Source organism: Camelina sativa, chromosome 6, assembly GCF_030686135.1.
Source record: "Camelina sativa cultivar CO46 ecotype springtype chromosome 6, ASM3068613v1".
In the NCBI taxonomy this organism is placed as follows: domain Eukaryota; kingdom Viridiplantae; phylum Streptophyta; class Magnoliopsida; order Brassicales; family Brassicaceae; genus Camelina; species Camelina sativa.
This window is the reverse complement of record NC_141885.1, coordinates 19,367,566-19,393,390: the sequence shown is the minus strand read 5'-3', so window position 1 is coordinate 19,393,390 and position 25,825 is coordinate 19,367,566. Positions and strand designations below refer to the sequence as shown.

At 38.7% G+C, this 25,825-nt stretch overlaps 6 protein-coding genes and 1 pseudogene across 18 annotated transcripts; 3 read left to right on the top strand and 4 right to left on the bottom strand.

The window, feature by feature from the left end:
- Nucleotides 1-162: 162 nt before the first annotated feature.
- LOC104791637 (E3 ubiquitin-protein ligase RSL1) lies at nt 163-1,496 on the top strand. The gene is made up of 2 exons (XM_010517569.2): nt 163-1,126; nt 1,202-1,496. The coding sequence occupies exons 1-2, from the start codon at nt 231-233 to the stop codon at nt 1,278-1,280; spliced, it is 975 nt and encodes a 324-aa protein (XP_010515871.1). The 5' UTR covers nt 163-230; the 3' UTR covers nt 1,281-1,496.
- Nucleotides 1,497-7,953: 6,457 nt separating this feature from the next.
- LOC104791636 (increased DNA methylation 1) lies at nt 7,954-13,302 on the top strand. Of its 9 annotated transcripts, none has more exons than XM_087454131.1 (20): nt 7,960-8,673; nt 8,763-9,160; nt 9,253-9,321; nt 9,420-9,618; nt 9,751-9,829; nt 9,988-10,116; nt 10,224-10,289; nt 10,398-10,479; nt 10,572-10,631; nt 10,728-10,780; nt 10,855-11,024; nt 11,262-11,439; nt 11,527-11,584; nt 11,673-11,729; nt 11,806-12,051; nt 12,158-12,219; nt 12,317-12,373; nt 12,473-12,566; nt 12,660-12,800; nt 12,911-13,302. In XM_087454131.1, exons 1-20 carry the CDS (start codon nt 8,664-8,666, stop codon nt 13,010-13,012), a joined length of 2,310 nt encoding a protein of 769 aa, XP_087310257.1. In that variant the 5' UTR covers nt 7,960-8,663; the 3' UTR covers nt 13,013-13,302. The 9 variants fall into 9 exon arrangements, 6 of the variants coding, with proteins under 6 accessions (XP_087310255.1, XP_087310257.1, XP_087310256.1 ...); XM_087454130.1 differs by having other exon boundaries at nt 9,982-10,116; XR_015559659.1 differs by having other exon boundaries at nt 7,998-8,673; nt 9,982-10,116; nt 12,158-12,226.
- A 143-nt stretch (nt 13,303-13,445) lies between these two features.
- On the bottom strand, nt 13,446-15,487 carry LOC104791634 (uncharacterized). Of its 5 annotated transcripts, none has more exons than XM_010517563.3 (4): nt 15,299-15,487; nt 14,841-14,992; nt 14,445-14,762; nt 13,446-14,009 (listed from the first exon to the last, which is right to left on the bottom strand). In XM_010517563.3, the coding sequence occupies exons 3-4, from the start codon at nt 14,745-14,747 to the stop codon at nt 13,683-13,685; spliced, it is 630 nt and encodes a 209-aa protein (XP_010515865.1). In that variant the 5' UTR covers nt 14,748-14,762; nt 14,841-14,992; nt 15,299-15,487; the 3' UTR covers nt 13,446-13,682. The 5 variants fall into 5 exon arrangements, with proteins under 5 accessions (XP_010515865.1, XP_019102338.1, XP_087310285.1 ...); XM_019246793.2 differs by having other exon boundaries at nt 15,105-15,482; XM_087454159.1 differs by having other exon boundaries at nt 14,445-14,785; nt 15,105-15,477.
- A 137-nt stretch (nt 15,488-15,624) lies between these two features.
- Nucleotides 15,625-16,865, bottom strand: LOC104791632 (histone H2B.8). The gene has a single exon (XM_010517561.3). It carries the CDS (start codon nt 16,180-16,182, stop codon nt 15,760-15,762), a length of 423 nt encoding a protein of 140 aa, XP_010515863.1. The 5' UTR covers nt 16,183-16,865; the 3' UTR covers nt 15,625-15,759.
- Nucleotides 16,514-19,073, top strand: LOC104791633 (serine/threonine-protein kinase prp4-like; annotated as a pseudogene).
- Nucleotides 19,074-19,362: 289 nt separating this feature from the next.
- On the bottom strand, nt 19,363-21,200 carry LOC104791631 (uncharacterized). The gene is made up of 2 exons (XM_010517560.3): nt 20,447-21,200; nt 19,363-19,698 (listed from the first exon to the last, which is right to left on the bottom strand). The coding sequence occupies exons 1-2, from the start codon at nt 21,019-21,021 to the stop codon at nt 19,692-19,694; spliced, it is 582 nt and encodes a 193-aa protein (XP_010515862.1). The 5' UTR covers nt 21,022-21,200; the 3' UTR covers nt 19,363-19,691.
- Nucleotides 21,201-21,762: 562 nt separating this feature from the next.
- Nucleotides 21,763-24,955, bottom strand: LOC104791630 (soluble inorganic pyrophosphatase 4). Its single transcript, XM_010517558.2, has 9 exons — nt 24,676-24,955; nt 23,839-23,978; nt 23,676-23,704; nt 23,342-23,407; nt 23,149-23,256; nt 22,656-22,721; nt 22,442-22,562; nt 22,203-22,284; nt 21,763-22,110 (listed from the first exon to the last, which is right to left on the bottom strand). Exons 2-9 carry the CDS (start codon nt 23,972-23,974, stop codon nt 22,068-22,070), a joined length of 651 nt encoding a protein of 216 aa, XP_010515860.1. The 5' UTR covers nt 23,975-23,978; nt 24,676-24,955; the 3' UTR covers nt 21,763-22,067.
- Between the last annotated feature and the right edge of the window lie 870 nt (nt 24,956-25,825).

Sequence of the window (25,825 nt, the reverse complement as noted above, 5' to 3'; positions counted from 1 at the left end):
AGACTGAAGATGAAGCAAGGGGTTTAAGGATTTGGATTTTTTAATAACCGACGGTCGAACCGGGTTCGTACGTTAACCGGATAAATTATTAAAATTCGATTTTTAGGTTGATGTGATTGATGAAGAGACTGAGCCCAAAATGCAAAGCAAAAAAAAAAAAGTAGAAGTGATCTGTAAACCCTAATTTTGATTTCTTAGACGAACGCGAATTGGAATCGTCGTTTTTTGAAATGGCGACACAGTCAGTTAATGCAGTGTTCGTTGATCTTCCCGGAGATGTAAACGATGACGGCGACAATTCCGATTGTTTCATCTTCTCCAAACCTCTCTCGACTCGTGGTTCCACTAAGCGTGACGCTATCTCCGTTGAGAGTTACGACCGTGATCGGAAACTTCAACGTCTCTTGGTATGCTCTCCTCACACCCCAGTCAGATCAGAATCTCCAATTTACATAGATCTTGATCAGTACGACGACGACGATGATGATGACGATGATGTCAGAATCCTCTGTTTCCCACCACCAACCTTTACCAAATTCGAAAAGGGACAGTCTTCGGCGTCAAAAAAGACGGCGACCTTCGACTGCGAGATATGTGTCGAATCAAAATCCGTACTTGAGTCGTTTTGGATCAGTGGATGCTCTCACTTCTACTGCAGCGACTGTGTCTCGAGATACATAGCAGCGAAATTACAAGACAACCTTCTCTCGATCGAGTGTCCTGCCTCTGGCTGCTCCGGTCGGCTGGAGCCGGATCAGTGTCGTGGAATCTTGCCGAGAGAGGTTTTTGATCGGTGGGGTGATGCTCTGTGTGAGGCAGTGGTGATGCGTTCGAAGAGAATCTACTGTCCGTACAAAGACTGCTCTGCTTTGCTATTCTTGGACGAGAGGGAAAAGAACATGAAGGATGCGGAGTGTCCTCATTGCCATAGGATGTTGTGTGTGGAGTGTGGGACTACGTGGCATCCGGAGATTACTTGCGAGGAGTTTCAGAAGATGGCCGAGAACGAAAGAGGTACAGATGATCTTTTGCTCGCGAATATGGCGAAGAAGAAGAAATGGAGAAGGTGTCCTTCCTGCAAATTCTACATTGAAAAGTCTCAAGGCTGCTTGTACATGAAGTGCAGGTAATGTATCTTCTTCTTCTTCTTGTCTGTGTTTAAAGAAAAGTGTTTCTCTTTGTTAACTCCTCGATGATGCAGGTGTGGATTGGCTTTTTGCTACAATTGTGGAACACCATCTAGGGACCATTCTCATTATTGTTATAACTGTAAGCGTTGATATATTATTAGCACTGTTATCATCTATGTATTTAAAGCTAAGCTTAAGCTTGCTTGATATGGATTTCTCTATTCGGTGGCTTATAATAAGCCTCTTTCTCTTAGGTCTAATCTCTTTTGTTACATCTTGTAACATAATTGATGATATTTCTCATTATCTTAAGCCTTATCTCTATTCGCCTTAGCTTAATTGTAAGGGATTCACCTTTATTTGTCATCTCTAGCTTTTACATTTTCTTCTTCTTTTGTCCAAAACGTATCACACACATATCTGTAATAAAAGGTGAGAACGGGTACAAATAACCTCCAAATTATTTGCATTGAAGAAAGAAATACAAACCTTGTAAAGACATTCGTCTACAATAGTAGTAGTACTTGTACCTTTGGTATTCAGAGCTATACTAGATCAACTCCTTCTCCCATATGCAATTATTGAAACTTAAAAAACATGAATAAGTTTTTCGTTAAAAAAAAAAAAAAAACATGAATAAGAACCAAATTCCACTTTTCCAAAAGTCATCCGTTAAGTGTTTGTCCCTACCAAACATAATGCAAAGGAGCTCGTTCTAGCATCTCCGTTAGAACATCATCTCATTCCAGCGACAAAAACAGAACAAATGATTTCTCTCAGAATCAACGAAGGCATGATACATCATTGGCGAACTCAAGGATATACCCATCTTCATTATGGAGCGATATGTTTGGCGCTAACACTCCATGGCAGAAAAGGCTTACCAGTTGTAGCACGGGTAGCTCTCCTCGACACCCGATACAAGGAATACCAACATGCTTGTATTGCAACTATCCAGACAACACTAAACGCTGGCACTGTTTTCGTCACCCTTTTCCCAAATTTCAACGTGGCATTGGAAGACCCTCAAATATATCAGAACATGCAAATCCAGCTGCAAATCACAGGAGCTCCACAAATTGGAAACACGTATGCAGCAACGCTTCACCATCAAATGGCGTATAGAGTCCAAAATCATGCAATGGACTTAAGTCTCCCTAGAGACACTGAAGATGCGCTACTCATACAATTAGAATCCCAGCATAGCCCGTCGTGCATCCATATTCCTAGACAGATTCCTAGAGATGAGCTTGTCAAGTTGCTTCTAGAATCATGGGTTACCAATTACGAAAAGCTCCATGACCGTAGCACCCCAATACAATCGGTGGACTCTTCTATTCATAGGAGAAAAGATGGAGCTGTAGAGATTGCTTTTAAGCAACAAGAAGAAAAGTCAAGACCAACGGCTTTCTGCACAGAAATCAATATAATTACTCCTTTTGAAGAAGCTCAAACTTTGGAAAACCATCCACGTTTAGATGGTGTTCCAATCTCATCTTTTGATTCGCTGGGAGATCCCATTTACTCTTTTCAAGATGAAAAGGGCCACAAATTCTTTGATGTTTGTGATTGCCAACACTGCCAGATGAATAGTTCTGATGATGATGACACCCCAAGGCGAAGGAGAAAAAAGAAAACTACACAACAAACCCTCAAAGAACGATTTGAGTCTGGAGACACACAAGTTGGCCTTCTCGGAGAACCAAGTGGTAAGAATTTTGAATACTATGTATTGTATTCAGGTGGCTCAACTCCCACAACACCTGACAAAGAAGAGGTACAACTGAGTTACATGTTCGGACCTCCATCACAGTAGGATTCACCATTTCCATCCAAAGAGTTTGAAGAAAACAATATAAAACACTCATGGAAAATCCGGAATCCAAATGTTAAGAACCCAGATGGCTCAGTAAAGCAGATCATCGCCACAGAAGCAACTTTGAACTGGCAGTCGGAGAACGCCACAACCCAAAACTATCTCCTAAGCCAGATTGACAAAAAGGTAACCATCATGGACATTTCCATAAAAGAACTCACCAAAAAGATAACCTCTCTCCACCAAGAACTTCTCCACCTTGCAACTACTGTCTCCATAAACTCTCCCCTCATGTCCCAAAAAGAGTCTGGGCTAAAGTCCCTAAAAGCTCAGCTAAACTCCTTACAAAACCAACCCAAAACCCAACCTCCAATGCCATATGATCTTTTCACACCATACCCCATCTACACACCACCTTACACATCCCAAACACAACCTTTATCTTTTTCTCAAGACCCAAGTATTTTCGGAGCATCCTCCTTCTTACCAACAAAAGTTGTTTATGAACAACAGTCTACCAAAAAGAAAAAGCCAATAGAAAAAAGAACAGGGAAGGAAGTCATACTTGAACCACCCAAACCTTTGTCCGAGACATCAAAATCTCAAGATCAACCCGAAACCAGCAAAGCGCAATTCATGGTGGAGCGTGCTAATCCAATCACTGTCTTTCTTGAGAAGGTTGCAAAACAAGAAAAAAAAAATTCTCAAAAAACTATGATGAAAAAGACGCCAATAAAAGATGAAAATGATGAGGTCATAATCCCACCTTTTACGATGGCCTCACCGGCTGTGGTTGAAGAAGACGTAGAAAGTGAAGGTGGAAACGTATATGAAGAAACTCAAGAAACTGGACGAAATAAGACAGAAGGAAATCTGCGGTTTAATACAGAACCACATAAGGGTTTTTCTTTTGATGATATTCCCCCTTCAAAATGGCGCGACAAAGTATATGAGATGCATGCATGGCTAACAGAACAACAACTCAACCCAGGAGCCATTTTGCCTACATCGATTGATAAACTGGTTTCTAAATTACAAGGACGTCTCAGGCAATGGTGGATAAGCTTAGGCCAATATCGACAATTACAAATCCGACAATCTCCAACAATCGATGCCTTGGTGGGACACATCCACAATGAATTTCTCGGCACATGGGATCATTATACTATCCAAGCCAGAGAAGAGTACCTTAGCATAAGATGCTGCTCCTTCAAGAGGAAGGATCTTGAAAGACATTATGAGCGAATGTCAAAGAGATTCTATGCCCTGAATGGGATAGATGACGTCAACCTCAAGCAGGCGTACCTGAATTCACTTCCAGAACCACTTGGAAATGAAACGTCAAGGATATTGTCTCTCAAGAATATGCCTCTCAACCAAGCTTCACTTGGAGAAATATATCAAATTTCTCTGGCAGCCCTTGAAAAGCTATGCAACCACCAGAAGTTTTTCAAACAGCTTCAAGAACAAGGAAAGCTTCTAGGAAAAGCATGTGATCGGCCAGAACTCAATATCAAATGCAGAGACAAGAGATGCCATTGTTCTACAAGTCATGGAAAAGAAAAGAGCTACAGAAGCAAGTGGCAAAAGAATCATCCAAAGCTATCTTCTAGAAAGAAATGGAAATTCTTCAGGAAGAAAACTCAAAGAGGTTTCAAAAAATCAGATAGATGTTACATCTGCAAGAAGAAAGGACATTATGCGAAACAGTGTCCTAACAAGAAGAAGAGAGACAACCTCCTTGGCTACTTGGCACAAGTTGAAGATATTGACGACTCAGATATTGAATCCATCTTTTCCCTTGATGATGAACCAACTGATGATACAGTTCTTGCAATGGGTATGGAATTAGAAGATGAATCTTCAGAAGAGGATACTGGAGATGAAAGCGATAGAGACGACCAGTTCATGTTGTTTGACCTCTACACATTCGATTTCTGCAAAGTAGAGCAATCACATCAAGAAGAATTGGTGTATCTAACCCAACCATCTCCAAATGCCAAGATCTACATCTTCCCAAACAAGTATGATAAACCAATACCGGTCATTGCCTATTTTGACACTGGAGCTGCTTCATCCATCATCAAACCAGACCTCCTCCCAGCCTCACATTGGAATTCATGTTCAGTCGCTTTCAAAGCAGCCAACGGCCGGATATTTCATATCTCTCTTATCAGCAAGCCAATTTACATCCAACTTTTCCCCGGATACATGATTAAATCAAAAGTATATGGTTCTGAACTCCCTGGAAAGGACTTTATACTTGGATTTGACATCCTTCATAGTCTTCGGAGAGTTTCGTGGCACCCGAAAGGTCTCAAACACAAAAATCAGTTGCTACCTTGGACAACGGTGTCTCATCTATACCCTATGGAGATGCTTAATCCAATAAAAGAAGAAATTGCAAAGACGTCTTGCGCCACATCTCATTCGGAGTTTCTCACAAAATGCTCATCTCCTTTATGGAAGAATCTAGATTTCTTCATATCCTTACCCTTCAAGAAGAATGAAGATATCAACCCAACTAAAGCAAGTCACCCAGGAATGAACCCAGATCACTACAATCTTGCACTTGAAGAGATTGACCAACTCCAGAAAGAAGACCTCATTGAGAAGACCACTTCACCTTGGGCATGCGAAGCATTCTACGTCAACTATCAACCACTCAACCATTTCCTTGATGGTGGGCCAACATTTCCTCATCGAGATGGACATGTCATCCTTTCCAAAAATGATTCAGTTCAAGCAGAAGGTACTACCACAAGCTCAGTTACTCAGGTGGGCAAGTTGGTTTTCCCAGTGGAAATTCGATGTTAAACACATCAAAGGAAAAAATAACTTCCTCCTAGATTTTCTTTCAAGAACTCAGCGTCAAATCTCGACAATAGTACCCATGATATACACCCTCAGTCCAGACGATCCAACAGAAAATAACCTGCGGAAAAAGATTGCCGATATGCCGCATGGAATAAGACAATCGTTACTCGACAATGTATTGATCTACAGAGGGATTGAGATACTACATGGTTTCCTAAAGCTTTATATACACCGGTATGGTCTTGATCAGGGTCCACTTCTTGGCCTCCCTTACCACCCGGCCTATCCCTTCCTTACCACCATCCATATGAACCCTGCTCATTATGGCCGGTTTCCTATAGAAGCATACCTCCTACTTTGGTACATGGCAGATCTTTACACTATTGCAGTCCTCATTCACAAAAGTCAACTGCTCCAGTACTTGGCGAAATGCATACTGACTAGACGAAAGGCGCATTACAAATTACTATACAAGTGGCTCATATTATTCCATGATGTTACCTGGTGACAAGAACATGTTCGTGCACAGCCTGAGTTGGATATACTTGTCACGTTCAGGATCACTACAATCCAAGAAGAACAAGACGGGGAAATCATTATCCTAAAGAAATATGATGCGAACGTTGAGACAATCTACAATAATGATGCTTTTGCCTCGGGAAACTTCCATCAACGCGCAAAGCAAATTGCATTATTGAATGGATTTAATGAATCTGAAGTTGACCCTAATCTTCTTTGTCCTCACACAGCACACTGGCACAACAGACACGTCTACCCGCTAGGATTCGCTAAAGAAATACGACAAGTGTTAGCAGGCTTTCATGATCAGTACGCATGGCCACAATCAAATCCAGATCATCCGGTCTACAAAGTTGAAGGGAAAAAATACAAGATAAGCGATACATTCCAGGCCAAAAGATCTACGTCACAGAAGTCGCCTCAGACAGTGAAGAAGACAACAACAAATAAGATAAACGTCGCCTCTCTTTTGGAGACAGGGGGAATAAATAATAAGTGTGTGATATATGATAGTGAAGTATATGGTTATGAGAGAGTTGAATAAATGGAGGGTTGTAAAATAAAGTAGAGAGTTGAATAAATGGAGGGTTGTAAAATAAAGCATAAAAATATCTTAAGGAATATTCTATGTAATATTTCCTAAGACTTGTAATATAAATACTGAGGCTTGGTGAAGAGTGTCATTCAAGCTTAAGTGAGTGAGTTTGAGTAAGAGTCTTAAGAGTTCTTGTAACCTTTTGAGTGTTTCAATAATAAAGTTTATCCCCTTGTATAAAGATCTTTCTTATATACTTACATAATCTTTTTCCAAATATTTCCTAAACACTTAGCATTGATCCTAAAAACCTCCTAAGTGGTTGTACCACTATGTGTGTGTAATTGTAGTGTAATTTTTTTCATTGATATATTTTTGTTATCTTTCCTTTTACCTCTCTCTCTAATTTGCTGAATCAATCTACTAATTTCCAGCTAGAGAGAATAAATGTCACTCTATAATGGGGAAAAACGGTCAATTCCCCCACAAACTAAGTATTTTATCGTATTCATAAACATTATTTTGAATTGTGCTTATAACTAAATGAAATTAGTTAAACTTTGAATACACAAACAATGCAAATCCGAAGTCCTAGTCGTTTCATTTTTTTTTTAGAATGAAAAAAATAATCCATGACAAAATATGAATAGTTGGAGATTTGAACACCTTTTTCTCCTTTGTTTTTAGCTTCTTTAATCAGTAGTTGAAATTTAGCAGTAACATTAGATCAAGTGCCTAGATAGACCTCTTTCTCTATGAAAACATAGTACTATGTACAATAACCAATACGAATCGCAAATTTACTCTTAAGTAATTTTTAAAGGATGTGATGGAGACTGGAGAGGATCGAACTCACCTCAACTCAACACTAGAAAATAAAAAAATTCCAGTTGTCCCGCTAAATAAAAAATTTCAATTATTCCACCATATGTATAATTTTTTTAAAAAAAATTTCCACCAATAAAATATCTTAAAAAGCTGTTAAAATCTATTGATTCTACATATTTATCGACCATTACATTGTGTGATGTTATTTAAAATATTTTGAGTATTAGGATAAGGTATATATATATATTTTTTAATCGGATAAGTTTTCTTATTTGGAAACCTATAAAATGCATCATCGTTTTAATCTTGCTTTTGTCTTCTTCTTCATCTCTCTTCTCTCTCTCTCTCTCTCATTTAAAAGTTGAAAAAAAGAAAAAAAAAAAAAAAAAAGAAGGGACCGCTAATAGAGAGAGCTTTTCGTTCTGGTTCGTTGCCGCGTAACACGTCCTCTCTCTCGCTCTTTTCCCTCCTCTTCTTTATATCACTTCCCAAAAACCCTAACCCTAATTCGTCTTCTCCTACCTTTGGATTTTGTCTCCAAAATCGATTTTTCTAATCGTTTTCTTGCAAATCTTAGATCCACAATTTTCATCTTCCCCAACCGTCGATTATGGTCGAGCTTAGGGTTCCCAATCCAATCCACCCCGTTTTGTTCTTCTTACGAGTATCGCTATGAATATTTTCATTTGATTCATATATACATATGTGACTATGTCTTACTCAACAAATCCATACGTTTCTCCCAGTTGATTTTTATATTTAAAAAAAAAAAAAAAAATCGCATCTTTTCTCCGATTTGGGATTGAGACCCCAGGCACTACATGTTTTACGGATTGAAACGCCATTGTGTGAAACTTGAGCAATTTTACAATGGAAGGAGATATGGTGGAAGAGAGTTCAGAACTGAAGAAAGGATTAAAGAGAGACCGTGTGTGTTTTGAAGAAGAAGATAGTGTACAAGAACAACAACAAGGAGAGCTTTATTCTAACAAGAGACAAGCCAAGGAAGCTTCAAACGATGACATCAGGTCTGAAATATCAAACCCAGTCCTGTCTCCCGTTGATATTGCCTCTAGTTTTCGCGATATCACTAGCAATCCTGCTAAATCGAGTTCAGGTGACCGCGTTGGGTCTTGCTCTGTTTCCGATGACACTCTAAGCAGCGACGACAACGACGAGAAACAGAGTGAATATGGCGCAGCATCGTTAGCAGATAGCTCGCAGTCGAGTGATGATGTGCCGTCTTGTTTCGTAAGGGAGATTCCAAAGCATCTTAGCACAACCGGGATTACTAAAATCACGTTTAAGCTCAGTAAACGAAATGAGGGTTTCTGTGGTTTGCCCATGATTGAGTATACTTGGGAGGGTTCTCCTTCGAATGTAGCTTCTTCGACTTTAGGTGTGAAACCCTCGAAGAGGATTGTCTTTACCAACTTCGCATCTAATGTGAAGAACCTATTGTTGACGGGTATTCTCGATGGTGCTCGGGTGAAGTACTTTTCAACCTCACCTCCGGTAAAGTTCACGTTTTTGGGGTTGGATTTGTTATGATAATTTGTAGAGGTGTTATATATATATGTTCTTATATCACTTTTAATGGTCTTTAGAGAGAGCTTCAAGGGATAATCTACTCGGGTGGGTATTTGTGTGGCTGTACTGCATGCGATTTCTCCAAAGTAAGTTTGTTCTTCATAAATTTCTTGTGTGGTTGTATTAGGATGCTAGGTGCAATTTCACAGTCTTTTAACTATGTCATATTTCGTTTTGTGGGAAGGTTCTAAGTGCTAATCAGTTCGAGAGGCATGCTGGTGTGAAAAAGAAACACCCTAATAAGCACATATATTTGGAGAATGGAAGGTCGGTTTATAACTTAGTTCAAGAGCTGAAGATTGCACCGTTTGATGTTGTCGAGGATGTGATAAGGAATTTGGCTGGTTCTGCTCTGAACGAGGATAGCTTTCAGGTTTTGAAAGGTATCTAAGTTGCCTGGTGGATTTAGTTTGCTTGGAAATATTTCAGTATTTTGAAAGTGGTTTCCCTGGATTCTCCTGTGTATTCTGCTACTTTCTGATTGGACATAGCTGACTTGCTATTCTGATCTTCAGAAAGTTTCCAGCAGGATAATAACATGGCTGAAGATGTTAGCAATTATATCGTGGATCATTCGTTTCAATCCCTTGTCAGGTACTTTGACCCCCCCTACTTGTGTTATTACTTGATCTGAAATTTCCAAAGATTTGTATTTGAAGATGACATTCAGCGACACTTGGATCCTTTGTTATCTATTGTTTATTTTTATAAGAAGGTTAACATGGCCTAAGTTACCATTGTGAAAGTTGCAGTTATCCTGGTTCTGATTGGTCTCTTGATGAGAGTCAAAGCACTACTCCATGTTTTCCAGAGAACAATTATTTTAGAGAGAAAATCTGTATAAAGGACACACGACACGAACATAAGCCAAAAGAAAAGAAGTACGGTCCTCAAATTTTCTTGCTTAGATATTGATTACTCTGAGTATTACCTATTGACAATTCGTTTGCCATAACATAGAAAATTTACTTGGTTGTTAATACTGTAGGCATACCTCTCATATGTTTGGTATTGGCTGCCATAAGAAAGTTTCTGGACGCGGTAAATCGAAGAGGTTTGTATTGCTTTTTTGAACCTCATTATTTGGCTATTCTTGTTCACATTTATTCTCTAAATGCGATCCCACGGGTGATGAATAAAAATTGCAATCATATCTTTGTAGGGACTTTGATTTACACCGGTTGCTGTTTTTGCCAAATGGGCTACCCGATGGGACTGAATTGGCTTACTATTGGAAATCAAAGGTCTGTAATCGTGGGCTTAATTGAATAACTCTATTTATTCTTTTTGCAAATTTAAGTCTGAATGGTTTTGCTGACACTTGTTTTTCTCGCAGAAACTTCTGCAGGGTTACAAGCAAGGAAGTGGCATAGTATGTAGCTGCTGCGATACAGAGGTAACATGCTGGATGCAGTGACTATGTAAATTGGCCCTTAGGCTCATTCTTTCTTCAAGTATAATGACAGATATTTATCATCTTTCTGAACAACAGATTAGTCCTTCACAATTCGAAGCACATGCTGGAATGGCTGGTAGACGACAACCGTGAGTTATCTACTAACGATGTGTTTTTGCACTAATGTTGTAAGACATATCTGAAGTTTCTAATTCTGTTGCAGTTATCGTCATATCCTCGTATCTTCGGGATTGTCATTGCATGATATAGCCGAGTCATTGGCGGGTGGGGAACATGTCATTACAACTGGTGAGAGCGATGACATGTGTTCTATTTGTGGCTATGGTGGAGATTTGCTACTCTGTGCTGGATGTCCTCAAGCATTTCATACAGGTGGGTATTCGTTACTGTTAAAGGAGAGTAGACTTGCTTGTTCATTCTACTGCGAATGTACAACTTAATCTTTAAGCACATATTTTAAGAAATTTCTCTCAAGCATAATGAAATATGATAAATGCCTTCAGTTCTAAAATAATTTCTTAAAGATGATTTGCAAAATCAGCATTGCTTTGTTATCAGCTCTAGGGTTGTTCACTGGTTCTAATACTTTGTGGCCCTTTTCATATGCAGTATGCTTGAAATTTCAATCAATGCCTGAAGGTACTTGGTACTGTTCAAGCTGCAATGATGGACCTATCTCTTTTAAAACAGCCACTTCTGCTAATCCTAATTTAAAACCCATAGTTATAAGACTAACAAGAGTTGTCAAGGCACCAGGAAACGAAATTGGTGGTTGCGTGTTCTGCAGGTTGGTTGGATACATTACATACTTTTAGTTTTAGTGTGCAGATACGTGTTCTCCACTCTGTTTATTCGTTCTCGCCATTTCTGATAGGTCACATGATTTTAGCATTGGGAAATTTGATGATAGGACAGTTATTCTCTGTGACCAGGTAGGTATTGTTGTTAAGTTTCTTATCCAAGATTTTCTTTAACCACGTCTATCTTGTCTAATGGTCATTTTTCATGTTTTCTTTGAAGTGTGAGAAAGAGTACCATGTCGGTTGTCTCAGGGAAAATGAGCTTTGTGATTTGAAAGTAAGTCATGTAATGTTGGTGGTCTGTGTTCACGAGTTCATTGAACCTCTCTCAACTTCTTTCCTGAATGCTGTAGGGAATCCCCCAAGATAAATGGTTCTGCTGTAGTGACTGCAGCAGGATTCACACAGTTCTTCAAAGCTCTGCTTCATGTGGGCCACAAACAATTCCCTCGCTTTTGTTAGACACAATAAGCAGAAAATACAGAGAAAAAGGAATATATATTGACAACGGAGATATTGTGGAATGGAGGATGCTTAGAGGAAAAAGTCGATACCCAGAGCATCTACCCTTACTTTCACGAGCAGCTGCTATCTTCAGGGTATGCTTAGAGCCTTAGACTTAAAAATGTGCTCAAATTAGTTAGTGTATTGTCTGGCTTGTAAATTTATTTTATTAACTGATTAGCGAACGAGTTTACTTTTCAGGAGTGTTTTGATCCCATTGTGGCAACGTCTGGTCGTGATCTCATTCCTGTCATGGTCTATGGGTAAGCGGTACTGTGATAAACTCAGATTTAAGTTCCTCGTTCATTCATATGTTTATAGTAATTGATCATCCCGGTAACTCTTGCAACATGTTTGCAGGAGAAATATATCAGGCCAGGAGTTTGGAGGAATGTATTGCTTGGTCCTGATGGTGAAGTATGCTTGTGTTCTTGATGCATTTTATCTTTCTTTCTCTGTGCTTCTTTCACCATCTCTAGATCTTCCTAATTGTTTTTTTTTTGGCTGCATTTTTAGTTCCCTTGTTGTTTCTGCCGCACTGCTTAGGATATTTGGTCAGAAAGTTGCAGAACTTCCGATGGTAGCTACAAGCCAAGAGTATCAGGGAAGGGTAAGCTTTTGTACATCCCATGTTTATTTACTGTGTCAGATTCGCTTGTTTTTATAACTCGTAACAAAACCAATTTGGTTAATGGTTCTATAGGGCTACTTTCAAGGCCTGTTTGCTTGCGTTGAGAATCTTCTTTCCTCTCTGAATGTTGAGAACTTGCTTCTCCCAGCAGCTGAAGAAGCCGAGTCTATCTGGATAAAGAAATTTGGCTTCACAAAGATGACTGAACATCAAGTACGTTAAGTTTGGCCCGGGAAATTTTTCCTGGATCTTTAATGGTTGCGCAGTCTGGTTACAAAAATGGTTAAAAGAGGATTAACAATGGTGTGTGTTTGTGTTTGCAGTTAGAGAAGTACCAGAGAGAAGTGCAACTTACAGTCTTCAAGGGAACATCAATGCTCGAGAAGAAAGTTCCGAATTTTTCAGAAACAACTTCACCCATCTGATATCATCATCTTTCATGGAAGATTTTTTTTGAAGCTTCATCTTGGATTTTGGTATTTGGGATCTTTCCTTTTTTTGCTTTCTCGGCCCTTTAAAAACCCCACGCTTGTTTTCTTTTTGCAGAAGGGTCATTTCTTGTGTACCTCTGTTATTTTTTTTGTACAAGCTCTTAACAGAGAAGCATATTAGAACTTAGGGTTGACACAGGATAGGTTTCAGACCTAGTGAGATATTTTGTAAAGGAAAGAATTAAAAAGAAGAAGCAAATATAATAAAGTTAAAAGTCAAAGCATATGATACTATGTTGTTCCTTCCTACACTTCCATTGCACTGTCTGGTCAACTAAATTAGCAACTGATGGCTAAAAGTTACGAACGCTTGCATTAATGCAACAAGTATTGATGGAAGTTTTTTGGAAATACAAGATCTGTCAGATTTTACAAAAGTTTTGAAATATTTGATTTGGTAAAAAAGTGGAGAGGAAAAAGCTTCACAATAATAGTGATAATTCGTGTAAAATCAAAACATCCGTACGAATAACAAAAGACGTTCCTGAAGCTCAAAAAAAAGTCTTTCACACCAAAATATTTTTATTTATAAACAAGAGAAGAGAGGGCGAGGGAGAAGGAGAGAGTAAGGAAGACGCAAGTGCCTTGGCCATGTCACACAGATTCAAGAAGATGCAGCTATGATAGACACTTGTGTCGCCCAATCAAACTTATCATCACGATTGTATTTGCTGCTGCGAGAAGAAGTCTGCTTCTTGTCTTTGCTGCCACGGGAGTTGCTGCTTCCCTTTTGTCCTTTCTTTCCGTTCTTCTTCAGGTTGTCTTTGCTCTTTGATTTCTGGGGTTGCTGTTTCTTGCTTCTTGTGTGAGAGACAATGGAGGGCGGAGGATCATACACATCTTCAGCCCATGACACATGCAGTTTCTGGAGTGACTTGCCATGCTTTTCTCGAGCACCTTTAATGGCAGGAATCAGAGTAACCTCAGTCATCTGTTGAAGAATATGACAAGAAACAAAAATCAGAAGCAGCCAACATAAATAGCGTTTCTCTACTAATTACATCAGAAACAGAAAAAGACATTGATAAGCTACAACCATTGAGGAATTGTACTCCATCATCTATGTCCTTGATTTGGCTAGAGATGCTTTGTAACGCAACTCCTTTGTACATCTACCACTATTGACTAAAGGGTTGGTTCTAGATGTTGTAAGCAACAACCAACATATGATGGAAACAGCCACGGTCACAAGGCTAATAGGAAGCATATCTATGATTACTCACAGAAACTTGCACGTCAGCGATATACTGTATAACAGTATAAAGATACTTTTAATCTCGCACAACAACACATCGTACGCAAAACAAGACAAAGGCAATAGAACAGAAACAACAACAACAACAACTAAAAAGATAGGGTCGCTTACACTCTCAGAGAACATGTCTTGTAATGCGGTCGCAAGGTTCTTGTCTTCAGTTTCATCATCCAAAGAATCGAGAGGTAAAGACTCAGGAATGGGTTCGGTGATGATCGCCTTGTCTTTTTTAGATTCATCAATCACATTTTGGTGTATAAAACCACTACTATCATCACCATCAGACTCTTGGGCATCATCAGATCCTCCAAGACAAGAGACATGCTTTGAGCCATTAGAATATTTATTGGAACTGGAAGCAGAGCTGCTCTCAAGGTGAGACTCTGCATCTTTGAAATCAAAAACAGAGCTCATATCCAAAAAAATCAACTGCAACAAACAAATAATTCAAACTACCATCAGCGACAGAATAGTTTAATCAAATGAACAAGAACTTCATATATGTACCTCTTGCGTCGCAAATCTTGGCACACGAAACGTCAAAAAGAAAACACCGAAAGATCGAACCAGTGGCTAAAAATTATCCGAAAGAAAGAGATCTTGTACACGATTAGCTTAATCCGAGCTAGGAAAATGGTGTAGACGAGGACGACGAAGATCTAAGAAACAAAAAAAAAAGGAGACAAATTAGGGAAAAAAGGGCGAAACTTTAACTAAGATTACCACGCCAATCACTCTTCTGAAGAGGTTTCAAACGATTAGAACTCAAACCAGAATGATAAAAGGTCAACGCGGGAACCAAAGAAAGGAGGAGTATCTCAGAGGACACCCGCATTTTTGTAAACTTATGCTCTTCGAAACCCCTTATAATCCCCCCCCCCCCAAGATAATTCAAATCAAACACAACCCTTTTGTAAATCCAATCAAACAAATATGCAGAGAGATCTAAGGAGACAAAACTAAACTCGGATCATTGGAATCAGAGAGAACGACCCATTATCCGAAAAATCGAAATCACGACAAAAGGAAATAAGCGAATCTGAGACGAAACGGGATTTAGATAAATGAGATCGAAGCCAGAGAGCTTTTTATATTAAAGATAGAAAGGTCAAGATGAGGAGACAGAGACGTGGCCACCTAACTTGGGGCGAATCATAACTTTCCACATGGGTAACGTACTTAATACTCTTCTTTATTCATGGGCCTTGTTATTTTTTTTTACGATAATGGGTCTCAAATAGGCCCAGTTGAAAAACCTTAACATCAATCATCTGCAGACGATTCAGAGAAATTTGACAAATCAAAAGCTTTTTTTATTTAGCGTAAATTGAAACTGTTTCAAAAGCCACCACACAAATTAACAAAGAAGCCTAATCCATATAAAAACAATATCACTAATCAAATATCAATTCCAAAAACCCTCTCTCTAAGAGCTAGTGAATTTGGTAACCGCCTTAGTCCCTTCAGAAACGGCGTGTTTCGCGAGCTCTCCGGGCAACACGAGCCTAACCGCCGTCTGGATTTCCCGAGAAGTGATCGTCGGCTTCTTGTTGTACCTCGCGAGCTTAGACGATTCCTGGGCGAGTTTCTCGAATATGTCGTTGATGAAACTGTTCATGATCCCCATCGCTTTCCCTGAGATCCCGACGTCGGGATGAACTTGCTTCAGGACCTTGAAGATGTAGATCTTGTAAGTCTCTATGCTCTTCTTCGATTTCTTCTTCGATTTCTTCTCGCTTCCTCCTTCGTTCGTTATCTTCTTCTCCGCCTTTGGTCGCTTCTCCGTCGGTGCTTTCTCTCCTGCCGGCTTCTTCTCTGCCGGTTTCTTCTCCGCCGCCTTTGGTGCCATTGATGATGACTTAAGAGAGAAACTAACAAAATTGAGAAATTTTTGTTGAAGAGTAAAATGAAATCAAAGACTAATCAATGAAGAGATGAATGAGAGCAGCGATTTATTTATATAGAGGGTTGTGCTGGCTTTTCATTGGTTACTTAAGTTTCACGCGGATTGATTACGTGTCATACATCGGTACGGTTTTGAATGAACGGACGTGATTTCTTTATAATCATTATTCTTGATGGGCCTGGGCCCTTTCTTTCGTGTCATTATGGGTTTTAAAATAGACGGTCCCGATTTTAATTTGCCTTGTGTGTAACTTTTTTTCTATAAATAGGTGACGATTTATGGAAGTCTTGTTGTTGTTATACACAAATTGAGAGCCCGCGACAAAATCTGAGAACCTAAACCCTAACTTTGCGATTGTTTAACACTTTTCGGACGATCTGATGGGGAGCGATAAGCATGTGGAATCAAACCACCGCAAGCACCATCGGTCGTCTTCTTCGCCTGATGAAGTCGTTAAATCTTCGAAGCGGTACAAGCACCATCATCATCACAAGCATCAACACAGTCACCATCGTGATGATGATAAAGTTCAATACGTAGATGAAGAGTATGTTTCTCCGGATCCAGGGCCGTCTCTACCCCATGGCAGAGTAGGCAAATACCATGGGTCCATCCCAAATATTAAAAAAAAATTTTAAGCAAAAAGGTCCAATTTTTTCAAAAAAAAAAATTTATTAAAGGTTTTTAGGTATTTTAAAAATTTGACAGAGGTCCCATATTTGTTTAAGACGGGGCTGTCCGGATCCTTCCGGAGTTGGGAACGGTGGTGAACTTGAGATGGAGGAAGGGGAGATTTCGAACAAGAGATTAGAGAGGGGAAGAAGCAGTGATCATAGAGATAGCAGCAGAGGAGAGAGGGATAGAGACAACGACAGAGGCGGGAGGAGTAGAGATAAAGCCAGGGATACGGGGAGGGAGAATGAAAGAGAGAGACGGAGGGAGAAAGATAGGGATAGAGGAAGGAGAGAGTTGGAGTGATCGGGAGAAGCATAGAAGTGTTGATGATGGATATGGTGAAGTGAGGCAAAAACACTCATCAAGACATGGTGCAGAGGATGACTTAGAGATAATAAGCTCAATTTCACTAAAGGAGGGCCATGATACTAACGGAGAAAGGTCCAAAACTGATGGATATGGTGAAGTGAGGCAAAAACACTCAAGACATGATGCAGAGGATGACTTAGAGATAAGAAGCTCAAGTTCTGATCTAAAGGAGGGCCATGATACTAACGGAGAAAGGTCCAAAACTGATGGCAATGATGATAACGGTAAAGATCTTGTTTGGTTTTTTGATCAAGAAGCTGAAGACTTGAAAAGAATTGAGCAAAGCAGGAGGAAAACGCAAGAGATATTGGAGAAACGTAAGAAAGAGTTGGAGCAGTCCTCTATTGTGGCAGATGCTCTTGGAAGTGGTGGTACTCTAGGGCATGTTGCTTCTACAGTTAAAAAATCTAAAGCTGAGGTGGGTATTGATGTTGTAGATAATGAAGTCGCCAAGCTATCATCGGCAGTTTGTGAATCACCTGCGCGGCTTGTAATATCAGACTCATCAGATAGGACACTAGCTTCCGTAGGGCTTGGGGAAGACAGCCCAAAGAGTGATATGTTCATTGATGATATCTTTGGTGAGTCTCCAGCTGCTGGTACTCGTAAAGGTAATAATGGCCTTCTTCCTTTTGTAAGGAGTGGACTCAATGATAATTGGGATGATTCAGAAGGTTATTACAGTTATCAACTTGGTGAACTACTTGATAACAGATATGAAATCATGGCTACTCATGGGAAAGGTGTCTTCTCTACCGTGGTGCGGGCAAAAGACACAAAAGCTGAAGAATCTGAACCTGAGGAAGTGGCTATAAAAATTATCCGGAACAATGAGACAATGCATAAGGCCGGCCAGGCTGAGATACGGATATTGAACAAGCTAGCTGGTTCTGACCCAGAGAATAAGCACCACTGCGTTCGTCTTCTTTCGACTTTCAAGTATAGGAACCACCTTTGCTTGGTGTTTGAGTCTCTTCATTTGAATCTCCGTAAAGTTGTGAAGGAAGATTGGTGTCAACGTTGGTCTACAACTATCTGATGTTAGATTGTATGCTGAGCAGTTATTCATATCACTTAAACATCTCAAGAACTGTGGGGTTCTTCACTGCGATATAAAGCCTGACAACATACTGGTGAACGAGGGAAGGAACATGTTAAAGCTTTGTGACTTTGGTAGTGCAATGTTTGCTGGTGAAAACGAACTTACACCATATCTTGCTAGTCGCTTCTACAGAGCTCCAGAAATCATTCTTGGCTTAGCCTACGACCATCCGTTAGATATGTGGTCAGTTGGTTGCTGTCTGTATGAACTTTATAGCGGGAAAATTATGTTCCCTGGCTCCATTAACAATGATATGTTACGCCTTCATATGGAACTCAAAGGCCCCTTCCCTAAAAAGATGCTTCGCAAAGGAGCATTTATCGATCAGCACTTTGATCAGGACCTATGCTTCTATGGTACAGAGGAGGATGGTGTTACTGGAAAGACAGTAAGGAGAATGATGGTAAACATTAACCAAAAGATTTAGGTTCAGTAATTAGACGTCGTTATGAGGATGAAGATCCCAAGGTGTTGGTTAATTTCAGGAATCTTCTCGACAAAATTTTCACACTTGATCCTCAAAAGAGACTTACAGTGTCACAAGCATTAGCTCACCCATTCATCACGGGCAAGTGAACCTCATAATGTTGTTGCCCTGGATACATGTACATTGTATATTTTACACAATTTAATTTTTGATTAAGATTCTAAAGAGTGTTAATGATGTTGTTCTCAGATTCATGATTCAGTTTTGACATTTTTTTTTTTAAAAAGTGACAATTTAATTTAAGCAAAGGGTGGTGTGTGGATCAAAATTGCATACTTTCATTGAATTTAGTGGTTAACGACTCATGTTATTGAGTTATGTTTGCGCATAAACGTGCTTTGTCTTAAAACATATCTATGCTTTGAACGTTCATCTGTGGCTTTAAAGCTTAATCAACATCGCTTTCTCGATTTGGTGTGTGAGGCTGAAGATGTTTGACGTCCCAAGGTGTTAGAGTTCATTTCAGGAATAATTAGAAACACAAGCAGAATTGGAGGAATATGAGCAAAATATATGATTTAAGCAAAGAACGTAAAATAGACAAACATGGGAAACGTTAAAAGCTTCGGAGTTCGATGACCATGATTCTGTAATCTTTTCTCTGTTCATTAGCAGGTACTGTAAATTTGGTTCAGAAACAACTTCAGATAAAACTTCTCAAAAAGAACAGCTTCACCAAATGGATTTCCAGGTATAAATAGAACTGAGCAGAACCCGTAAATCCACCAGCACTTTATGTTTTGTTGTCGCGAGTTGTTTCACACATCTGAAATCTTCCCGAACAATGTGACCTCTCACTGCCACGACGCTCTTAGGAACTTAGACCCTGCCAATATCACATGAACCCACATAAATTCAGCGATCGATTCAAACATTTTGATTATGGAAACGCAAAATAATCAAGTTACAGTTGGGATCTAAAGTGAGACAATAGGGAAATCTAACAGAGACTTGGAAGAGGAAGGGTATGCGAATGGAATATGAAGAAGCAAGAATAAGATCCAAGCACTAGTAATAGTATTGCTTGATCGTCTTAGAACTCTCAATAGGTAATGTAAAAATGGATATCTGAAGATCAATGGACAGCACTGAAGGCCAAGCAAGCAAGGGTACAACAGTTTACAGAAAGCATTCTTTGTAAGAACGATGCAGTTTTATCAAATTATGGGAAACAACTATCTGCAAACTACACAACTAAACATTGGCCCAACCTGTAACTTCATTCTAGAAAACAACATGTGCTGAAGTTCTCTTATGGTATTGATCAAAACAGAATTTAAGGGCAGGTCGCTAACAACAAAAAAAACATGTGAGCCATTGTTATATTTCTCACTGCATACATACTCTATACATGACCCAAGACTTTGATTAGCCAACATTAGATCATCAATAAACAACTAAATAATCCCAAAACCAATAGCCACTGTTACATTACTCACTAAACTTGTAGTCTTAAAGTTAACTTATGGAATCATCATACTATCCTAAGACTTACTTGAAACAGAATTCACAGGAACTGACATAACACAGAATGATAAAAAGTTATAAGAAAGGAGTTAATATAAGAAAGCAACCTTGAGGAACCGATGTTGATGTTGTTCCTATGAAGAATCCTACCACGAGCAGCGTCGTCTCCAACATCGATCAACTCTCTAAGCCCCAAATTCTCAACCTCCTCTTCTTTCACTTCCTTCTTCTCCTTGTCTACACGGCGGTTAGGAAGCTTCACAGGCAACCTCTCGAAGTAATTCCCGTAGATATACTCAGGCGTGTACCCATTCTCTTCATCGAACAACATGATATGACCATGCCACTCCCAAACACGGTAATCAGATTCCTCATCCTCGTGAAACCCAACGCAGATGTGGTGTTCGTTGACTGTCACGGCTTGTCCTGAATTCGGCTTAAGAGAATCGCTTCGACCGGAGACGATGACTCGGATTAGCTCTTTCTCGAGCCTAGCTTCTTCTCTGTCGAGACTGGTCTGTCCTTCTCCGTCATCATCGCCGTCGCTGTCGTCGGATTTGAAGAGTAGGTCATCTAGGGATTGAGAGAGGAAATGGGAGTTGGGGGGACGAATTTGGAGACGTCCAAGTAGGGTTTGGAGTAGGAGGTTGTCGATGTTGCTGTTTCCATTGAAAGAGCTCATCGTTGAATCAAACGAATCGATCCTCTTCTTCTTCTTCTTCAAATTCGTCCTTCTTTTACCCTAAAGAAGAGAAAAAAAGATACTCTCGCTCGGTCTCGGCCTCTCGGGTTTTAGGGATAGGAAAGGGTTTTTGGTTTACGATGACGGTTCATAGAAAAGGTAAACGTGGGTAAGCCGGCAAATATCAGAAAAAGTGGAGGCTAAATTGGTAATATTCTATTACACGCATCCTATTTGATTTTTTGTGAATGGAATTGATTTTTGTTGGCTAAACAAAGATTGAAGCAACTTGGAATTTGCTAATGACTTTGAATGGTTGGATCATACCTTCCGGATCAGAGCATGCGTAACAATGTTTTGGTAAGCAATGCCTCTAACTATAGTATATGCACTATAACATTGGTACTATGAAATTACGATGATAAGAATTTTTTGTTCAAGTACGTATTATTACGGAGATATTTTTAGGCCGCAATAATGCATATTTATTTAGTCCGTAATGATGAATGGTATTGTGAATTTATAGCAGACTAATCCTACTTTAGTACACAACCATTGGTAAGCCTAAATATGCATGTTTCATAAGCTTTTTAAAGTAGAATCCTCGTTTAAATAGTGAATACTTTGTGAACTAATGAAAATAAGGTTTCATTATGGATGACATATCGAAGTAATTCTTTTCTTTTGTCTATGACTACTATTATGGATGTATAAAAGATTTAATATAAGAAGAACTCAAAAGAAAAGAAAAAATTTAATCAAGATATAGGAAATGACTCCAAAATTAAAAAAAAAAAAAAAAAAAAAAAAAAAAAAAGAAAGTGATAGAACAGAATTGGGTAAAAGCCCTTTTCTAGTCTTCGAATTATCGGCATCATCTACCGGACCGGATTCATCAGCGGATATACACAACTATATATCCTTTGAGAACCCCTAACATTTTTATATGTATATTTATAGTTGTGTTTACACCTTTCACATCTGTCAAGAAAACAAATGTGAATAATGGAGTTGTAAGCTCTCATTCCATTGCTTGGATTGGTCAATCAACGTCTCAGGTTCTCCACGACGTAGTCCGCATAGAGATCCCTACATGTGTACATAAGAGTTATCAGTTAAAAATGTCAATAGTGTATGAATATGAATTTTGTAACAGTCTGTGTTATGAAGGCTGCTCTTACATGGAATGCTGAACTGCGTCGTAAGCTGCTGTTGCGGGAAGGAAGTCGTTAACGGCTACTTCCTTGTTCTCGTTTTTCTTATCTGCAACAACAATCCAAGAATATGAGTCTCATATAGGCTGAAGTGTATGTTTTGGCTTCGTTTCGGTTTAAACATTTTCAAATCGGATTAATCTCATCTCAACTTTAAGTCTTTAACCATACAAAAGTTTCAAAGAAGGTGAAGAAAGAACACTCACAGTCTTCAAAGAAACGACGGATCTCAGCCATACGATGAGGAGGAAGCTCACTGATGTCGTTGTAATGACGATACTCTGGATCGTCAGCGCAGACGGCAATAATCTTGTCGTCTTTCTCACCCTTTTAAAGCAGAAAGAGCATCTAGTTTATTCTCTGTTACTTTCATGGTGACATAATGATGATATAGACATTGAAGGATGTTAGTTTTTTAACCTGATCAATCATTGGCATAAGACCAATAGCTTTGGCCCGAAGAAAGCATCCTGGGATCACTGGTTCCTGTAGGACAAAAATCAACATGATTCACATGGATGTGTTTTCTACCGGTCAAATAAGACAGACTGAGAAACAGGGTGATGCTAATAAGAACAGAAGCTGTGAAACTGCTTCTGTTATTCAATTTCACCAAACCAGAGAAGCTTGATTTGTAAGAGAATTGAAATTCCAAACTTAACACTAGAAATCCACACTCTAAAGAATATGCTAAGACACCTTTACAAGCCTATTCCTCACTAGTTGCTCTCTAATCGACACACAACATTTCTGATCTGCTACATTCATCCTTAGGATTCACAGTTATACAGTAGAGTCTATAGCTATGAGTTGAACTTCTTCAAAGCTTATCAGACGCACAAATCAAAACGGAACAAGAAACATTATGTAATGAATTATAAAGGTTCTCAAAATTGTATGAAAAAGAGGTTACCTGCATGATGACGAGAACATCAATAGGGTCACTGTCCTCACAAAGAGTACGCGGAATGAACCCATAGTTGTGTGGGTAAACGACAGATGAGTAAAGAATACGATCGACCTGACAATAGATGTACTGTATAAACAATAGTGCCTTCTTTAATAGTGCAAAAGGACAGTGAAGAAAGTTGCTGCATTTAAGTTACCTTAATGAGACCCGTAGTTTTGTCGAGTTCATACTTCACCTTGCTCCCTTTTCCTATCTCAACCACCTACAATAATAATTCCGAGATAAATATCTCAATGATTAAATTGGTTTCCTAATCAGGCAATGGACATCATTCATATCCTACACCAGGCTCGATCTGGTCCCAAAAAATACAGCATTTGAATTTTTCTTTGAGTGAATGATACAAGTACGTAAATGCTGTGGAAATAGTACACAAGTGAAGCATCTCCCAATACGCATACAGATCTAAGAAAATATATTCAGATCTTTTGCTTGCCAAGTATCAAGAACATAATAAGCAAAATACTTACACAGTTGAAGATAATTGGGGCTTCAGGTCCTAGAAAACAAAAGAAATGAAAAGTAAAATGTATAGAGTCAATAACTCAATATTATGAAACAATGTAATTATCTTAGAACCAAAAAAAATAAAAAGAAAAGAAAAGAAAGAAGAAACCTTTACGTGTAACTTACCAATCTCAAGATCATGCCATGGGTGTGCAGCAACTGATCTGTGGCTCATGGAAGAAAGTATCCTCTCATTAAGGGTAGGAAGTGCAACATGTTTCTCAACATAGCTTTTGGCAGCAATCTCAATCGGTGGCGCCATTTTGCTGCAAAAAACAATGCACATTGCAATACATAAATCTCTGAAAGAAGACAAAATTATGGCCCTAGATCTTTTACAAATGTTATGATTCCCCTTAGATCTACATCTCAACAATAACGAATCCCGGAACCGACATTTATCTTTAGCACCTGAGGAAGTTTTTGATTAAGCAAACAATTGAATACACCACAACGCAATGGTGGACACATAGACACAAGATACAAAATCTAAATAAAAAAAAGGAAAGTTACAGAAACGTCCAATAAACGCATATTTGGTTTTGCAGCAGTTTTTTTGTCTTTTTTTTCAGAGGTTTTGCAGCAGTTCATCAATCCTTAAATGTAATCACCGACAAAAACCGTTCCGACATGTGTATATAAAGTCACGCAAAAAGATCGATTTTTTTCTTTCATATATACATAAAAAAACAGGGCACTCTCTAGAATCATCTTCAGATAATCAGCAATGCGCTTTTGAGAGAAACTAGCAAACATTTTTCCCATTTATGAAGTTTTGAGTATCTAGAAATCAAAAAGTGTGAATCTTTTTCGAACCCAACTCAGATCTACAGATTACAAAGCCCCCCTATAAGCTATCTCTCATTGTTTATCTAAGCAGATTAAGACAACCAACACAAACACTAGAAACCTGGTGATGAAAGAAAGAACAAATCTGATTGAAGAGCATTTCGAAATCCGTACCTGAGCGAAGTGAACAAATCTACCGAGAGCAAAAGCGTTTGAATGAAAAAGAAACAAAGGCACAGATCTCAAGAAGAGTGAAACCGAGAAGAAGCACACACCGATGTAAAGAGAGAGAGAGAGAGAGAGAGAGAGAGAGAGGAAAGCTAAAGGAGATTAGAAAGCTGTATAGAACTAGACGCGTTCCCGCTCTGTTCTCTCTCTCTGTTTCTGTGCTATTTGAAGGCTCCATGAATATTAATATTTTGGAAGGAAAAATAATTAATAAATAAAATGCATTACCAAATAAAAATAAAATCTCTTTACTTTTGGAATATGTCCTGATCCGACTTGTGTAAACATGTCGAAATATTATTGGATGATAGAGAAAGAGATATAGACGGAATTCCTAACGGCGGTGGGGTCAACGTAAGGTCTGGCTACGTGACTCGGATTGCGAGGAGTCCACGTTAAGTCTCCGTTAGCTACAGTTAAATAGGGAATATGCTTAAGAGATAGAGCTGAGATCAGGTGCTAGCGAGTGCACTGGAAATATTCGTGTTCAGATTTATGACGACAACATCTTGATTTTTATCTGTCGGTGGATTACAAACTGCAATTAAAAGAAAAGCATATGTAATCTGTCAAGTGAATATTCGTTTTCTTTTTTCTTTCTCTAATTCAAACGAAAAATATATACGTATAGGATGTCAATATATAATAAAATAGTTTTTTTATAACAATGATGTCACAAAAAAATAAATTAGTTACTTATAATTATTCTGGTAACAATAATCTTTGGAAAAGAAAATCACTAGTGATTTTGGTTATATTCAAATTGTTATTTTATTCTGTTTCTCGTTTACAACTCATGAATATTTCGTTTTTGACATTATTACAAGCAACTAAGCACCGTTTATGATTTTTTTTGTAAATAAAAAACAATATACTGTAATTATGTTTGTCCTACTAATATACACGTGTGTGTTCCCAAATAAATACCATTTGCAGCCAATAAGTTCGAATGTACGGTGTTGGATAATAATATGTTTCTGACTTATTTATTTTGGCAAGAATTTGGATAATGTATTTTTTTATTGTTAAAAATTTGGATAATGTAGATATGATTATCCACAAAAACTGGATAAATTTGGATAAACAGTATCCTAAT

Excerpts from the sequence above, each read along its gene's own strand:
- LOC104791630 (XM_010517558.2), bottom strand. The coding sequence starts at position 23,974 with ATGGCGCCACCGATTGAGATTGCTGCCAAAAGCTATGTTGAGAAACAT. Across the intron at positions 23,257-23,341 it reads AAACTACGGGTCTCATTAAG|GTCGATCGTATTCTTTACTC; the intron begins GTAACTTAAATG and ends ATCTATTGTCAG. Across the intron at positions 22,285-22,441 it reads CCGTCGTTTCTTTGAAGACT|ATAAGAAAAACGAGAACAAG; the intron begins GTGAGTGTTCTT and ends TTGTTGTTGCAG.
- LOC104791632 (XM_010517561.3), bottom strand. The coding sequence starts at position 16,182 with ATGGCACCAAAGGCGGCGGAGAAGAAACCGGCAGAGAAGAAGCCGGCA.
- LOC104791631 (XM_010517560.3), bottom strand. The coding sequence starts at position 21,021 with ATGAGCTCTTTCAATGGAAACAGCAACATCGACAACCTCCTACTCCAA.
- LOC104791634 (XM_010517563.3), bottom strand. The coding sequence starts at position 14,747 with ATGAGCTCTGTTTTTGATTTCAAAGATGCAGAGTCTCACCTTGAGAGC. Across the intron at positions 14,010-14,444 it reads AAGACATGTTCTCTGAGAGT|ATGACTGAGGTTACTCTGAT; the intron begins GTAAGCGACCCT and ends ATTCTTCAACAG.
- LOC104791636 (XM_087454128.1), top strand. The coding sequence starts at position 8,516 with ATGGAAGGAGATATGGTGGAAGAGAGTTCAGAACTGAAGAAAGGATTA. Across the intron at positions 9,161-9,252 it reads ACTTTTCAACCTCACCTCCG|AGAGAGCTTCAAGGGATAAT; the intron begins GTAAAGTTCACG and ends AATGGTCTTTAG. Across the intron at positions 10,781-10,854 it reads ATGGCTGGTAGACGACAACC|TTATCGTCATATCCTCGTAT; the intron begins GTGAGTTATCTA and ends ATTCTGTTGCAG.
- LOC104791637 (XM_010517569.2), top strand. The coding sequence starts at position 231 with ATGGCGACACAGTCAGTTAATGCAGTGTTCGTTGATCTTCCCGGAGAT. Across the intron at positions 1,127-1,201 it reads TGCTTGTACATGAAGTGCAG|GTGTGGATTGGCTTTTTGCT; the intron begins GTAATGTATCTT and ends TCGATGATGCAG.